Below are 16,626 nucleotides of genomic sequence, written 5' to 3'. Positions count from 1 at the left end.
CTAATTATAGCTTCATAATGATTACAATACATCAGATTACTTGTTCTTATCACTTAATAATTCCCTATCCATTATGCTAGCAGTGTCCAAGCATTCTTTCTTTGGTTTTCTTTTCTTTTCATACATAAGCTAGGAGCTGTGTATTTTACCTTGAAGAATTTGCCACCAGAGTGGAAATCCTCACTTGCAAATATTCACCTGTGTCTTTTGTTCAACTCAATTGACAGGGAGGAATATAGATTTGACAAGATTTTGCAACCACTTCTTGATGACTTGAGATTTCTTGAAAATTCTGGTCTAAATGTGGATTTAAAAAGTCATAGCCATCAACTATATGGTACAGTTTGTGTGTTAACAGCAGAGATGGGCAGTAACAAATTTCCCACGTGTGGGACTAATAAAGGTTATCTTATCTTAACGTGTTACTTGTATTCAGACAGGAGTCCTCTTTCACACCAGTTTTGCTTGGTTCATTTAAGTAACGCATTACTTGTTACTTGTTATCAAGTATAACGCGTTATACTTGTTACTAAAGACAGTTATCAGGAATATAGGTTTCAAACTCTGGTCCGCAGGCCAAATTTGGCCCGCAGCCTAACTACATTTGGCCCGCGAAGCCATACCAAATTAATATCAGAGCTGGCCTACTGGTATTATACAGCTAATATATATACTGTACATCCTAAGGTTTTAAAAACTGAGCTTAAATAAATGATTAGCGGTAATAAAAGCCGAGGGAGGTCAACAGTGATCACTGACTGTTTTAGGAGCTTTTTGAGATTAAATAGAAGAAAATACAAAACATTAAACATGTTAACAACACAAAAGCCATATTAAACGCAGACTACTTTAGGCCCGGAAGTAGGATTCATCACGTTATCACTTAACGACTGGATAGTTAGTTTGTTGTGTAGTTATTGTTTTGTATTGTGTGTCAGTCATACTGCTGAATTTCATATTTTCTCCAAAAAAAGCCGTCAAAGGCAGATTCCAGTGTAAACGCTGTTCCCACATGGAAAACTGGACTGATGCACCTCCTGCTGTCAGACCTGCAGGGTTTAGGCCTTTGGTGTTCTCCTCTGTCTTATACTGAACACAAACTACGTTTTTTGGACTGGCACAAATAATTTGTGTGCCTTCTTATTTGATGCAGCACACCTGATTGTTCTGTAAATAGATTTAAATGGTTGTGCTGAAAATAATGATACCAAACAAGGCAAGAAAAACATATTTTAAAGGTGAAATATAGAGGTAAAATCAAAAGTAGTCAAAAACGGCCAATTATACCCTGGACCCCAGAGAGTTAAATCTTTGTCTGAACCACATCTGTAGTAAATAATGACTTTTTACAGTCCGATATAACTGCAGGGAACACACAGGCTAACAGAAAATAGTGAGCACACTCTGGCTCGTTGGTCCAGCTGTGAATCCGTTACCGTGAACTATGGGCACATTTGTGCTGGAACTAAGCCGCACACAGCTGACGTTAAACATTACAGGCTGCCTCACTTACCTTCACACGGAGACGATCAGCATTAGTCACAAACAATAAGGTCAGAAAGAAAAACGTTAGGAATGAAGGCAACATCCAGAGAGGCATTTGAGGACACATTCACAATCAGGAGAATAAGAACCGGATCAGTTTGCAGAATCATTAGAAAAAACAAAAGAAACAAATGTGATGTCATCACATGGTGATAGTAAACAGCAAATAATGTTTATAACCAGAAATACACAGAATTACTGAAAAAGAACAAAGTGCATGTGTATGTATGTACACGGCACATGAAGGATGTGTCATCCCAGCCAAATTGCAAAACTCTTAGCTGTGTCTCTAATAAATCCTCTGTAACTTTGCTGCACTTCAGCAGCATCAGGTAATGTTCATATGTTGATTAGTTCAGTTCAGTTTTTGATCTATTGCAGAATATTTTTAGGGTTGTCTGCTATAAAAAGTCAGGCCAGGAAAATCTCCTTCATGTTTTTCTGTGTTTTATCCTCAGTTACTTTGACACAAAGGCATCTGCTGTGTTTACACCTCTGATAAAGCCTCACAAGTGTGAGCTTTGTTTTTATATGTAGATATAAAAATATGGATATGTACTGATGAATGGTCATAGTTATAATATTTCTGACTGTCTGAGTTGACATTGAATTGAACTGAATTGAATCAGTTATAGAAATCAAGATCAATACCCAGCTCTACTCACCACACCAAACACCACACCAAACCTCAGAGACTAAAGTACCCACATTAAATAGACGATGAGCTGCATTTATGTGCATCTCGGAAATTCCCAGATCTCTTGTCAAACAGCTGGAAGGTTTTCAAAAGTTGTTTCATTCACGCTTTATTACCTATGATGTTATTTAAATGTTTCTGTGTTCTAAATATACCTGAATGAGATACTGTAAACCTAATAGAGCTTATATAAGTGTCTATGCAGTGCTGTGAGATGTAAAAAAATAGAAACTGAAAGTAAAATTAAAATATAAATAAATAGTCCGGCTCCACATGAACCTGACCTCCTGTAATTTACATTCTCACCCCCAGATGGCCACAAATTACCTTTAATGATGAGTTCTAGGAGAGACAGAGGTGTACTCATTAAACTTCAGTCACATTTCTTAAGGTATTATGGTGTATTACAGAGTGTTAAAATCATCACCTGAGACTGTCACTGAGTTAACTGGATAATCAGTTATAATTAATAACTAATTAATACCTATAATTAATTTGTTTGGCCGGATTCTGCTGTCAGAGGTTAAGTACATGACAGTCTAATTATGATAAAATTTATTGTACAGTTTTACTGACTGCCAGCCATGACACAGAATTTGACTTCAGTAGATTGATTGCAGTGGTCAAACAGATCCATCACTTCTATCAGGATATAACAGAAACGGATGTTTTTGTATTTTTCTCTGTTTTTATTGTATTTCTTATTAGCAGCTGGATGTACAGACCTGCTGTATGATACATTTAGAGCACACAGGAGGATCTCTGTTGATGGTTAAAAGCTTCAAATTTATTTTTCTTTGAGTTCTTTTATTCTTTATTTGTCTTTATTTGTTGACTTGTTGTTGATTGGGATATTTTTGTTTGTTTGTTTTTTAATATGAAAAGCTCCAGTGATGGTTTGTGTCCACCAGAGGGCAGCAAACACACATCAATGGACCTGTTGTTTTACCTTCTGGGCACAGTGAGGGGGAGGAAGAGGAGGAAGGATGAGTGAGGGTCATGGGACCTTGTTTACTCGTCCTGAACCATGTGAGTCATATGAGACGGAAAAGAGGAAGAAGACGGTGAAAAGATGGAGGAGCTGTCCCGGCGGGCGAGGGAGGCCGGGCAGTGGGTGAGAAGGTGCTGTTGCTGTGCTGAGGAAGAGAAGAATGGTGAGGAGAAAGGTTATGATGGAGATGAAGAAGAGGAGGAAGAGGTGAAGATGGAGGAGTTGAACTTCAGGAAAAGTTCAGCTTCACTTCCGTCTGCTGAGGTAAAACATCAGCCGCTGTAAAAAGTGCAATTATTTCATTTTATTTATCATTTTTATTTTTATTTTTTTTTAAAGAGTAATCCTTTTGTTGTGATCTATTTAACATGTAAAATCTGTTATAGCATGTTGTAACTTTTTACAGTGGGTATGCTGTCTCGATTTAAAATATGACGTTACGTCCATTCAACACATTAATTAAAAAAAATAAATTATATATATATATATATATATATATATATATATATATATATATATATTCTTTTTTTTCTTTTTAATTAATGTTTTGAATGGACGTAACTTCATAATAATGATAATAATGGATTGCATTTATATAGCGCTTTTCGAGACCCTCAAAGTGTCACGGCTGGCGGAGGGAGCCGTGTGGAGTGGAGGAAAAGGAGGACCCAAAATGCAGCAAACTGATGATACGAGTGAAGTTTATTTACACGGTGGCAGTGGCAAAAACAGGCAATGAAGCATGAGTAATGACAAACCTAAACTGGGAGAAACTAAAGAGCAAACCTGAAATCTTACAAAACGGAGAGCGGAGCAGAGAGACGCAGACCAAGGACCAGGATACCAAGAAACACAGACGAGCCGACAACGAACACAGACCGACACCCACTATATATACACACACACAAGGTAATCGGGTAGTCGCACACAGGAGGGAAGAACAGCTGATCTGAATACACATGATGACTGGAGGACACAAGCTGAACACAATGACAACAGACACAGACTTTCAGAACAAAACAGGAAATCTAGAACCCGAACCGGACACAAGGGGGGAGGACACAGAATAACTAGAACAGAGGGAAATAATCACAAAACACAAAACGCTGGGTCAACGACCCAGGACCATGACACAAAGTGCTTTACAATTCCACTATTCATTCACTCTCACATTCACACACTGGTGAAGGCAGCTACAGTTGTAGCCACAGCTGCCCTGGAGCAGACTGACAGAAGCGAGGCTGCCATATCGCGTCATCGGCCCCTCTGGCCATCACCAGTAGGCGGTAGGTGAAGTGTCTTGCCCAAGGACACAACGACCGAGACTGGTTTTATTGCATTTTTTATTTACCATTCTTTATTTTTTTTCTTAACTGTATTGATCCCACAGGAGAACTTTTTGTTTTACAGCAAAATGATAAAGGGTAACAATATTACAGTCTACAGTACACAACAAATAACACAGCTAAATAAAAGGGTCACAGGTGACGATCTTATGTTGTGAGAGAGTGCAGGAATTTATAAACTTACAACAGTGATGAAAAATAAAGTAACGTAAAAATGAAGTTAGTTAAAACAGTAAAAGTTCGACTGACGTTGGTCAAGAGAGAAGAACAAATTGCATTAATAAATATATAAGAAAAACAGCTGCATGAAGGTTTAATACAAAGTATGTTTATGATCTAATGGTTGACAGGTTTGTTCACCTGTGACAGAATGAAGAATCAGTGTGCAGCTTTATAGAAAACAGCAAGAACGGTTTCCTGAAGCGAGATTGAATCAGTCTGAAGGAGAATGAGCTCAGAAGTGTGAAGTAGGTGTGATGGTTGTCCATGATTGAGAGCAGCTTGTTCAATGACCTCTAACCCTCATTGACTCAAATGTCTCCAAATTCTGACCAATGGTGCTTCCAGCCTTAAGGATCAGTTTGTTGATCCTGCAGGTTTCTCTGACACGGATGGCACTAACTCTCACAGACTAGTAGAAGATCGCCAACATCTTGCTGCTCACATTAAAGGACCTGAGCTTCTTTAGAAGGTAGAGCCTGTTCAGCCCCTTCTTGTAAACGGCATCACTGTTAGTCCTCCAGTCTAGTCTGTCATTCAGGTGAACATCCAACTACCTGCAGCTGTCTACTGTTTCCACCTCCTCACCCATGATATTGATTTTGGTTGCAGTTTTTCTCCTCTGGAAGTCAACCACTGTCTTGTTTGTCTTGCTGACATTTAGAAGGAGGTGATTTCTTCCCGACCGCTCCACAAAATTCCTCACTAGCTCTTTGTAGTCCGACTCCTGCCCACCCTTAAAACACCCAGCCGTCCCAGATAACTTCTGCTGGTTTCACTGTTGTATAGGAAATCTGAGGTGTAAACAGGAATAGAGCTCCAGTATTACCAACCACCACCTCAGACCACCTGAGGCCTCTCTGACAGACAGTCAGCAATCCAGGACACAGTAGAAGTGTTAAGTGGTATATATGAGTCACCACGGGTGGTGATAAGACAATTTTAGGTAGTATTGATTGGTTGAGGATTTTCTTAAGCTGGTATTGAGGTTTCAAATGATCTTTTGAGCTTTAAAGGTAGTATTAACAATCCCTTATGTGTACCTGATGTGGTCTCGTCTGTGTGTCTCAGCTGGATTCGGACTCATCCACCTCTGGCTCTCAGTCTCACTGGTTCCACACTCTGCAGGCCCGTCGGCTGAAAGTCCAGCGTGGGCGCAGCAACAGCGACCCACTGAGAGGGGAGGGCAGTCGGGAGCCTCTTACCTGGGTCAGGGCGCGTATGACATGATGTTTGAGGTAACATGTGAGGCGGTGTGATGCTTGTGTGACATTTAGTGTGTGTGCTGTGATCAGAAAGCAGGTCTGGAGTTTGGGGCAGCACACTCGTACCTGAGTCTGGAGAAACTGGGTGAAGGAACCTTTGCCTCGGTCTACAAAGGCATCAGCAGGTCAGAGCTCACCGCGATACAAGTCAAACACAAACAGCCAATGAGATTGTGGCTTAAGTTTTGATCACATTGAGTCTGAATGTTGGTCACAATGTACAAAAGACAAGAAAACATCTCCCTGTGTTTAGTTTTAACAAGTTTTTTACAGAATCTTTTGGGACTTGGGCAAGATCCATTGCATTCATCGGAGTGTGAATGAGTGTGAATGTTGATTAGTATACAGCGCTTTGAGTACTCCGGGAGAGTAGAAAAGCACTATATACGAATCAATCCATTGCGGGGTGGCTGTAGCTCAGGAGGTAGAGCAGGTCAGCTGCTGATTGGGAGGTTGGTGGTTTGATCCCTGCCTCCCCCGGTTTGCATGCCAAATATCCTTGGGCAAGATACTAACCCCGAGTTGTTCTCCAATGCATCCATTGGAGCATGAATGATAGTTAGAAAGCACTCACCGTATAGATAATAGTGAATGGGTGTGTATGGGGTGAATGCGGCATGTTTTATAGAGCGCTTTGAGTGCTCCAGGACAGTAGAAAAGTTGTATATAAGAACCAGTCCATTTACTTTTTTATTGTTAGATATTAGACAGATGTTTTGCTAGGATTACTAAAATTATTGTTAATGTTTATTTTTTAACAGATACTTAACATTTTGGAAAAATTCGCAAATATTTTATTAATTACAATTTTTTTCAATCAAATGAGTTTATAAGTATATACATATTTGTTATTATATATATTATGCATTAATATATATTAATTGTCCATTTCTGTTATGTTGCACATTTTAAAAAGAACGTTTCATTTTTAACTTCAGTAGTTTATCTGACATGTTATTAGTTTAAAATTTGTAATATTTACATTAATTTTCATACATACTGGACATTATAATAGAAATGTATACTTTATTGATCCTTGCTCAGGGGCACCTCATTCAGTGGATGACCTGAACTATCCCTGCCCCGTAAAATCTTCCTTGTGTTGTGATCGATCAGTGATAAAGTGTTTACTGTAAACATTTCTTCTTCTGTGAAGGATAAACGGGCAGCTGGTTGCTCTGAAGGTGATTCGTATGAAGACGGAGGAAGGTGTCCCGTTCAATGCCATTAGAGAAGGTGACCAATTAGATCACTGGTTAAGTTTTTAATAGTTTCAGCAACATGTGCATAAACATGTGTGTGTGTGTGTGTGTGTGTGTGTGTGTGTGTGTGTGTACAGCCTCTTTGCTCAAACGTCTGAAACATGCCAACATTGTCCTCCTGCACGACATCATCCACACCAGAGAGACACTCACCTTCGTCTTTGAGTACCTGGTGAGAAATCTGCTGTTCAGTGCTGAGTGTGACCTGAAGGAGGTGCTACAGAGCACTCACCAACACACACATACACACACACACACACACACACACACACGCACGCACGCACACACACAAACTTCAACCAAAGTCAGAACAAAATTTTAAGGCTACAATTTTTAGCATTCACACATTTTATATTTTTTTCTTTTAAATGTTTATAAATTTTTACAGTTTTATTTTAATGTATATATTGTTTGTTTTTTTGTTTTCATTCTGATCTATTTATTTGTTAATATGGGGGTCATTCCCTCTCAGATCACCATCTCTGATTTGTGTAGAACATTTATGGTATAAGGTTTGAACATAAATTATGTTTTATGTAAAATTTCTTACAACAGTCTTACAACAAACCTTTTATGATATTAACATGATGAACATGAGTATCTGAATAAAAGAAAAGCTTCAAATTTTCTGTGGTCTTTCTCACCATCAAAATGAAGTTTAACACCAGAGATTGTCTCTGCAGCAGACAGATCTGGCCCAGTACATGATCCAGCACCCTGGAGGTCTACGCTATCACAACGTGCGGGTACGTCGCTGCGCTCAGCAGCAGACAGCCGGGGGCAGTACTGTGTCATTCCAGCTGTGAGCAGCACGCCATGAAATGTTTAACATGGCTCAACACCGTGTGTTTCAGATCTTCATGTTCCAGCTGCTGCGAGGTCTCTGCTACATCCACAGCCGCAGGATCCTCCACCGAGACCTTAAGCCCCAAAACCTGCTCATCAGCTACCTCGGAGAACTCAAACTGGCCGACTTCGGTGAGAACCGGCTCAACGCTGCAGGGCAGAAGTGGAAATAGGCAAAGATTTAGTCAGCAAGGACCTGTAGGAACAACAGATTTGTAAAATAACCTAGTTGGAAACAACACACACACATATATATATATATATATATATATATATATATATATATATATATATATATACATCCATCCATCCATCTTCATCCGCTTTATCCGAGGCCGAGTCGCAGGGGCAGCAGCCTAAGCAAAGAGGCCCAGACCTCCCTCTCCCCAGCCACCTCCTCCAGCTTATCCGGGGGAATACCAAGGCGTTCCCAGGCCAGCTGAGAGATATAATCTCTCCAGCGTGTCCTGGGTCTGCCCCGGGGCCTCCTCCCGGTGGGACATGCCTGGAACACCTCACCCAGGAGGCGCCCAGGGGGCATCCTTGTCAGATGCCCGAACCACCTCAGCTGGCTCCTTTCGATGTGGAGCAGCAGCTGCTCTACTCTGAGCCCCTCCCGGATGGCCGAACTTTTCACCCTATCTCTAAGGGAGAGGCCAGCCACCCTTCGGAGGAAGGTCTTTTCTGCCGCTTGTATCGGCGATCTCGTTCTTTCGGTCACTACCCACAGCTCGTGGCCATAGGTGAGGGTAGGGACGTAGATCGACCGGTAAATTGAGAGCTTCGCTTTTACACTCAGCTCCCTCTTCACCACGACGGACCGGTGCAGCGTCTGCATTACTGCAGCTGCAGCCCCAATCCGTCTGTCGATCTCCGGCTCCCTTCTCCCATCACTCGCGAACAAGACCCCGAGATACTTGAACTCCTCCACTTGGGGCAGGAACTCATCCCCGACCCGGAGTGGGCACTCCACCCTTTTCCGGCTGAGAACCATGGCCTCAGATTTGGAGGTGCTGAACCTCATTCCCGCTGCTTCACACTCGGCTGCGAACCGTTCCAGTGCGAGCTGGACGCCCTCACCTGATGAAGCCAACAGAACCACATCATCCGCAAAAATCAGAGATGAGATTCTGAGGCCACCAAAGCGAAAGCCCTCCGCCACTTGGCTGCGCCTAGAAATCCTGTCCATAAAAATTATGAACAGAACCGGAGACAAAGGGCAGCCCTGGCAGAGCCCATCACCCACCGGGAACGAGTCCGACTTATTGCCGGCGATGCAAACCAAGCTCTTGCAACGGTTGTATAGGGATCGAATGGCCCGTAGCAATGGGCCAGACACCCCATACTCCCACAACACCTCCCACAGGACACTCCGAGGGACACGGTCGAATGCCTTCTCCAAGTCCACAAAACACATGTAGACTGGTTGGGCAAACTCCCATGCACCCTCAAGTATCCTGGAGAGGATAAAGAGCTGGTCCAGTGTTCCGCGACCAGGACGAAAACCGCATTGTTCCTCCTGTATCCGAGGTTCGACTAGCGGACGAACTCTCCTTTTCAGCACCCTGGCATAGACTTTCCCAGGGAGGCTGAGGAGTGTGATCCCCCTGTAGTTGGAACACACCCTCCGGTCCCCCTTCTTAAAGATGGGGACCACCACCCCGGTCTGCCAGTCCACAGGTACTGCCCCTGATCTCCACGCAACATTGCAGAGGCGTGTCAACCAGGACAGCCCTACAACGTCCAGAGCCTTCAGGAACTCGGGGCGGACCTCATCAACACCAGGGGCTCTGCCACCAAGGAGTTGTTTAACTGCCTCAGTGACCTCGCCCCCGGAAATTGGCGGGTCATTCCCCTCATCCCCAGACACTGCTTCTTCCTCGGAAGACGTGTCAGTGGGATTAAGGAGGTCCTCGAAGTATTCCTTCCACCGCCTGACAATTTTCTCAGTCGACATCAGCAGCGCTCCGCCAGCACTATACACAGTGCAGGTAGAGCACCGCTTTCCCCTCCTGAGACGCCTGACGGTTTGCCAGAATCTCTTCGAGGCAGTCCGAAAGTCTTTTTCCATGGCCTTTCCGAACTCCTCCCACACCCGAGTTTTTGCTTCAGCCACTGCCCGAGCCGCATTCCGCTTGGCCTGTCGATACCTGTCGGCTGCCTCCGGAGTCCCACAGGCTAACCAAGCCCGACAGGACTCCTTCTTCAGCCTGGTGGCTCCCTTCACCTCTGGTGTCCACCATTTGGTTCGGGGATTACCACCACGCATGGCAGGCACCAACCACCTTGCGGCTGCAGCTCAATGCAGCAGCTTCGGCAATGGAGACGCTGAACATGGTCCATTCGGACTCAATGTCCCCAGTCTCCCTCGGAATGCTGTTGAAGCTCTGCCAGAGGTGTGCGTTGAAGATCTCACGGACTGGGGCCTCTGCTAGACGTTCCCAGCACACCCTCACTACGCGTTTAGGTGCACCAGGTCTGTCCAGTGTCCTCCCCCGCCACCTGATCCAACTCACCACCAGGTGGTGATCAGTTGACAGCTCAGCCCCTCTCTTTACCCGAGTGTCCAGAACATATGGTCGCAGGTCTGGTGATACGATTACAAAATCGATGATCGACCTACGGCCTAGAGCGTCCTGGTGCCACGTGCACTTATGGACACTCTTATGTTCGAACAGGGTGTTCGTTATGGCCAAACTGTGATTAGCACAGAAGTCCAATAACAAAGCACCGCTCGGGTTCAGATCAGGGAGGCCGTTCCTCCCAATCACGCCCCTCCAGGTCTCGCTGTCGTTACCCACGTGAGCATTGAAGTCTCCCAGCAAGCAGGACAACAGAGTCTCCAGGTGGAGCACCTTCCAGCTCCACCCAGGTCCCTCACCCAGGACCAATTTGCCATGGGAGACCCTACCAGGGGGCAAAAGCCCCCAGACAACATAGCCCCTGGGATCCCTGGGACACACAAACCCCTCCACCACGATAAGGTAGCGATTCAAGGAGGATATATATATATATATATATATATATATATATATATATATATATTGGGGGTGCAACGATACACAAAATTCACAGTTCGGTTCGATACTTTGGTGTCACGGTTCGATATTCTTTCGATACAAAAAATGTTCATGCCTTTTTAATTTGTCATTTATTAAAATTATAAATATATATCTTAACTCAAAAGTACAGTTTTTAAATTTAATGTTGCTGAAACAACAAAGTAATAAAAAAATAAATCTATCTGATCAAGAAATCACTCATCTTTGGAAAAGAGAGTTTATTACAGAGAAATGGCTCTTTCCAAAATAAAAGCTATACTATACGCTTCTTCTGGGCTATATTCTCAGCAGCATATTAAACATATCAGGTCCCCAAAAGCCCCCAGACAACATAGCCCCTGGGATCCCTGGGACACACAAACCCCTCCACCACGATAAGGTAGCGATTCAAGGAGGATTAAAGCAGACAATTTAACTAGTTTAAAGTAAAAAAAATGCAAAGTTAAAATGTTTTTTTCAAATGTTTTCTGGTTCTGTTGCAGGTCTGGCTCGGTCCAAATCCATTCCCAGTCAGACCTTCTCTTCGGAGGTGGTGACGCTGTGGTACCGCCCCCCTGATGTCCTGCTGGGATCCACAGACTACTCCACAGCTCTAGACATATGGTCAGTACCGATTATTCAAATTCAGCTGTCGGCTGTGACTGTGTGAATAAAGTTTGCTTTTTCTGAATTAGGGGGGCTGGGTGCATTTTCATAGAGATGCTGCAGGGGGCGCCAGCATTCCCAGGAGTCTCTGATGAGTTTGAGCAGCTGCAGAAGATCTGGGAGGTCAGTAACACTGTTTATATCACTGATCCACGAAATAGTACTACTGTGTGATATTACACTGTAATAATACTCACATTAAGTACTAATACTATTAAGATGATGTAACCCTGCAGGTCCTGGGCCTCTCCTCTGAGGACAGCTGGCCTGGTGTCAGCCTTCTACCCAATTACAGACCAGGTACGTTTAGATAACACCTCTGACACATGCAACTCTCTATTTAGTGTTTTTGTTTTTGCTGTTATTTCACAGTTTTAACCCTTTAAGACCTACCATAGAACCAATTCCGCCAGAGCTTATATTATATTTTTACATGCTGTGGAGCCATTTTTGGGAGCATTTCAAGTTGCTATACATCAATACAACCATTACAGCCTAAATTTTAATAATATGCATGCATTAAGTGCATAGTAATTACATAAATTGCAAAAAGGTGCAATAAACTACAAAAAAATTGAAAATCGTTTTTGTTTTGTTAACATATATTTCTAGTTAGAGAAATTTAAGAGGCTTATCCCTCAAAACTGTAAATACAAAAAAGTTGCACAAAATAGTTTCCCACCACAGGAAATTTATTTTGAATGTCTTCATAGTTTTATTTTTGAAATACACCAATTTTTATATACTGCAGGAAAAACGAAAATAAATATTATAGTGCAAATTTGCAAAAAAAACCAGCATATGCATCAAAATAAACTATTTCCAGCAGTGCAATATGAGTCCTAAGCATCCCAGAAACGACACAGAAATTCATAAAGTCAAACATAACTTTTAAAAACACCAGTATAGGCTCATGAGGCCTTGATGGTAAAAAACTACATTTCCGCGAAAATGACATCACTTCCGGTTTCGGGCAGGTCATGGCGGACATGCGATAGTTCGCGCTGATGGACATAGGAAGTGTTACGAACAGCTGATCGGATCGGCTAAGTGTGTTTCTGGAATATTATGTTTTTGTTGCTGCAAGTGCTTTTTATGCAGTTTTTGTAAAGCTTTATGTGGAAGGAAACCGTGACCGAGGACAAGATGTAAGTACAACTCCTCCGGTTTCATATGCAAAAAAGATTATTGCGCTAGCTCACGTGGTTGCAGTGCTACCGGGATTTTAAAATAGTTACACAAAACGGAGCGTGTCTGCTCTGACCGGTTTTAAAATTTAAATACAATTTTTTTAGTCTTATATAAACAGGCTAATTAAATCAATGATGTTTTTGTGGAGGTGGCATGAATTTGTCTTGTAAACATTCACAGTTGTTCTGTGATGCCTGGGGTTCATTAAGGGTCATTACTTGTGTGCAGTGACTCAAAATTTCCATCGGGAGGCAACATGTCTCCACGTTTCCTGTTTTAATAGTTTTACTCGGATTAAAATGAGATGATTTCTCAGACTTTGAGGCGAACTCTGCTCTGCAAGTCTGACAGGGTCTCTGATACATCATGTGGGTGTGAGAAGAGAGAACAAAGACGAGAAGAAATTAACCACAGAGTGAGATCAGTGGTTGAGCTGCTCATGAATCACTGGATAAAGTCATCTTTTACAGTAAACTGTAACTTCAGGCCAACCCACATAGAGCTGTAACATTAAAGATCAGGTTCCCCCAAGAATTCACACACCACCTTTAGAGTGATGAGACCTGAGCTGTTCACAGTGATAACACACACTTTTAGATTCAGTCTGACACCATTTAGTTCTCATGTCATCCCAGAACAAACTTCCACAAATCCTTCAGAAACCTGAAAAGAAGACAGTTTAAAAAGCTGCCTGAGAGGTTTCAGTGATCTGCTGACACATATTAGGGCATCAATGACAGACTGAAGCTGTTTCATTCCCCCAAAAATAATAAATGTAGGGTAAAAACCAGCTGAAGTGCAAAGCATGGGAACATTTTTAGATCCATGTTAACATTTGCTAATTGCTAATTGAGTGGGGTTTTTTTTCTTCCATAGAGCGGTTTCTTTACTCAGAACCAAAGCAGCTTAGGACCGTTTGGAAAAGGTAACTTTTATATGGGCACACACATGCTAACCTGCTAACACACTTTGAAATGCAAACATTAGTCACATGACAGTCCTTCATCTGTGCTAACTGTAGACAGTCCAACAGTCCACATGTAGACCAGGTTAGATCACTTGACTCTGTAGTCCTCCATCTGCCTGTGTTGATCTGGATCAGGTTGGAGCAGCTGCCATATAAGACCGAGGACCTGGCCCAGGAGATGCTAAAGGTGGTCCCTACAGACAGGATCTCGGCTCCGGACGCCATGCAGCACCTGTACTTCAACACACTGCCTCCTCCCATCATGCACCTCAGAGACAGTAAGAACTCACTTAAATGTTACCATATTGCAGCTAAACTTTAAAGAACATATTTTCTGTTAATTCAGCACTCACCTAGCAGCACTTACTTGAATTTCCAGCATAGATACATTATAGATGTATGATCATAAATCCTTTTTTAACAAAAAGCTGTTTAAGGCTTAAATTCATTTTTTTTCTCTTTCTTTCTTTGTCAGCTGTGTCCATCTTTAAGGTTCCTGGCATTCGTCTGGAAACGGAGGTTAGAGACATCTATAACCCTGGGCGCAAGGTCAAACCTTCCCTGCTGCCCTCTGCTAAATTCTGGTGACTGAAATCTCATAAGCAGCGCGTCAAGATCTGTGGAGTGGAGAACAAACCCAGATGTCTCTCTGAAGACACAAACTGGACTTTAAAGTGATATTAATACAGTGCCATTAAATGTTTGCAGTTCAGTTTGGAGAGTCTTTCTGGTTTAAATAAAGATGTGTATGTCAAACTTTCACTCAGATCGGCTGTTAAGATCTTATGTAAATCTGATTTCTTGCCAATGTAAATATAAACCGTCCCTGCAGTCTTCTGTTAGCATTCATTAGCATCTGTTAGCAGCAGACTAACGAGTCCCATGAAACTCCTCATGAATTTTGAATGAAGCTTTATTAATAAAGCTCCAGGCCAACCCGCACTGAAAGACACAGCGTGTTTCTGTATTCTGACTCTAACTGGATAAAACTCGACCTCTGAAACTTTGTTAGTCCTCTGATACACAAACAAGCCAACAGCTGAGAGAGGGGGGCTACTGGATGGACCTGATTTAACTGTATTTACCTCTGACTGATGATCTTCCCCTCATCCCCTACCTCACTGACACCTCACAACTTGTCACAGCACTGTAACAATATGAAAAATTAAAAGTATAATTAATTTAAAAAAAAAATACTAGAACATGTGGGTTTTTATGTTTTTATTGTGGGCAGATTTTGGTTGTTTTTGTTTTTTATTTTCTTAGAAAATAATTTTAAATTAATTTTTGTTTTAGCACTCCAACAGATTTGAGGCCTGTCCAGGGTGTACCCTGGCTCTCACGCTATTGCTGCTTTTCCGTTGCCACCTACTCGACTCAACTCGACTCAGTTTCAGTAGTTTTCAATTTCGTTTGAGTGCCACATCAATGTGGGTTGGATCATTGAAGCAACGCAGGCCAAAAGTCCTGTGACATCATTTTTATGCGACGCAACTGAAGAACAAGAGGACATCTCAGTGATGGTATACCTGCTGCTAAACTGATGGTAATCATCTGCACCTCATAGATGGACCATGGAGTCATTACTCGCTGGCCAATTATTTGCATGCAGTCTGTTGACACCACACCGACCCCGACTGAGCAGGTACCACCAAACCAAAAATTCAAAAAATTGAGTGGAGTCAAGCTGAGTCAAGTGGGTATCATCCGTGACCCACCCTGAATTGTATAAGAGCAAGAGAATGGATTTGAACTTCTGGGGATTTTTGTGGTGCATATCCTACAGTTTCAAGACAAAAATTGTGCTTTTTCTGAGGTGTTACAATCCAGTTTAATTTTCACTTTTTTTGAAACATTGTTCTGATATAAAATATTTCAAGTTATTTTTACAGCGTAGTTTTTGTAATTTGTTGAAAGAAGCTGAATTGTGGAGGCAGGGGTTGTTTGTTTTTTCCTGTTTTTTTGAGTCCAAAGAAATTTCCCTTCTCCTTTTAAGGTTGCATGATCATTAATCTCCCACATTTACCAATCCATCACCTCTTCCTTCCTCATGAGCACCTGATTTTTATTTCCTACCACTGACTTGATGTTTGATAATTGCATCTATGTGGGCTTGAACATATACTTTGTTACTCAGATTTATGCAGATGTTTGAAAAAGCTGAACATGTAACAGATTAAAAAACAAAAGTTAAAGATCATGGAAAACAAACAAGAAAGAACAAAAACAAACTCAAGTGTATAAAAATGGGCTCAAATTAATAATACATTTTTGAAAGATACTTTGATTTTTAAAATATTTAAAATGACTAACATTAAGAAATAAAAATGAACGAGGATTTCAGTGTTATAATTCAGAACATTCAAATGCACAAGTAGCTGAATTACAGATGATTTCCTGCGAAGCAACTTTCAGATTAAACACTGTGAAACACACACTGACTACATGTTAATTAAAATACATTTTGGATTTATTTTGTGAATAAAACAAATTATCAGTTCATCACTGAATGTCCTGATATCCCCTTTATCATTTAACAGTTAAAAAAAAAAGTAGAAAAGAATTAATGCTAACAACTTGTATCCATCAT

The 16,626-nt window shown here is 41.9% G+C and overlaps 1 protein-coding gene across 1 annotated transcript; it reads left to right on the top strand.

The window, feature by feature from the left end:
- The first annotated feature begins 3,182 nt into the window (after window positions 1–3,182).
- Window positions 3,183–14,982, top strand: cdk15 (cyclin-dependent kinase 15). The gene is made up of 13 exons (XM_085447829.1): window positions 3,183–3,497; window positions 5,870–6,007; window positions 6,094–6,188; window positions 7,220–7,299; window positions 7,403–7,497; window positions 8,009–8,071; window positions 8,180–8,303; window positions 11,716–11,836; window positions 11,908–12,001; window positions 12,115–12,178; window positions 13,946–13,994; window positions 14,172–14,314; window positions 14,512–14,982. Exons 1-13 carry the CDS (start codon window positions 3,315–3,317, stop codon window positions 14,622–14,624), a joined length of 1,362 nt encoding a protein of 453 aa, XP_085303955.1. The 5' UTR covers window positions 3,183–3,314; the 3' UTR covers window positions 14,625–14,982.
- The last annotated feature ends 1,644 nt before the right edge of the window (window positions 14,983–16,626 follow it).

Source organism: Copadichromis virginalis, linkage group LG23 (assembly GCF_057382275.1).
Source record: "Copadichromis virginalis isolate Kocher_CV1m ecotype Utaka linkage group LG23, C_Virginalis_male_GT1.1, whole genome shotgun sequence".
Lineage (NCBI taxonomy): Eukaryota > Metazoa > Chordata > Actinopteri > Cichliformes > Cichlidae > Copadichromis > Copadichromis virginalis.
Note: the sequence above shows the minus strand (reverse complement) of the source record. Positions and strands in the feature narration are given on the sequence as shown.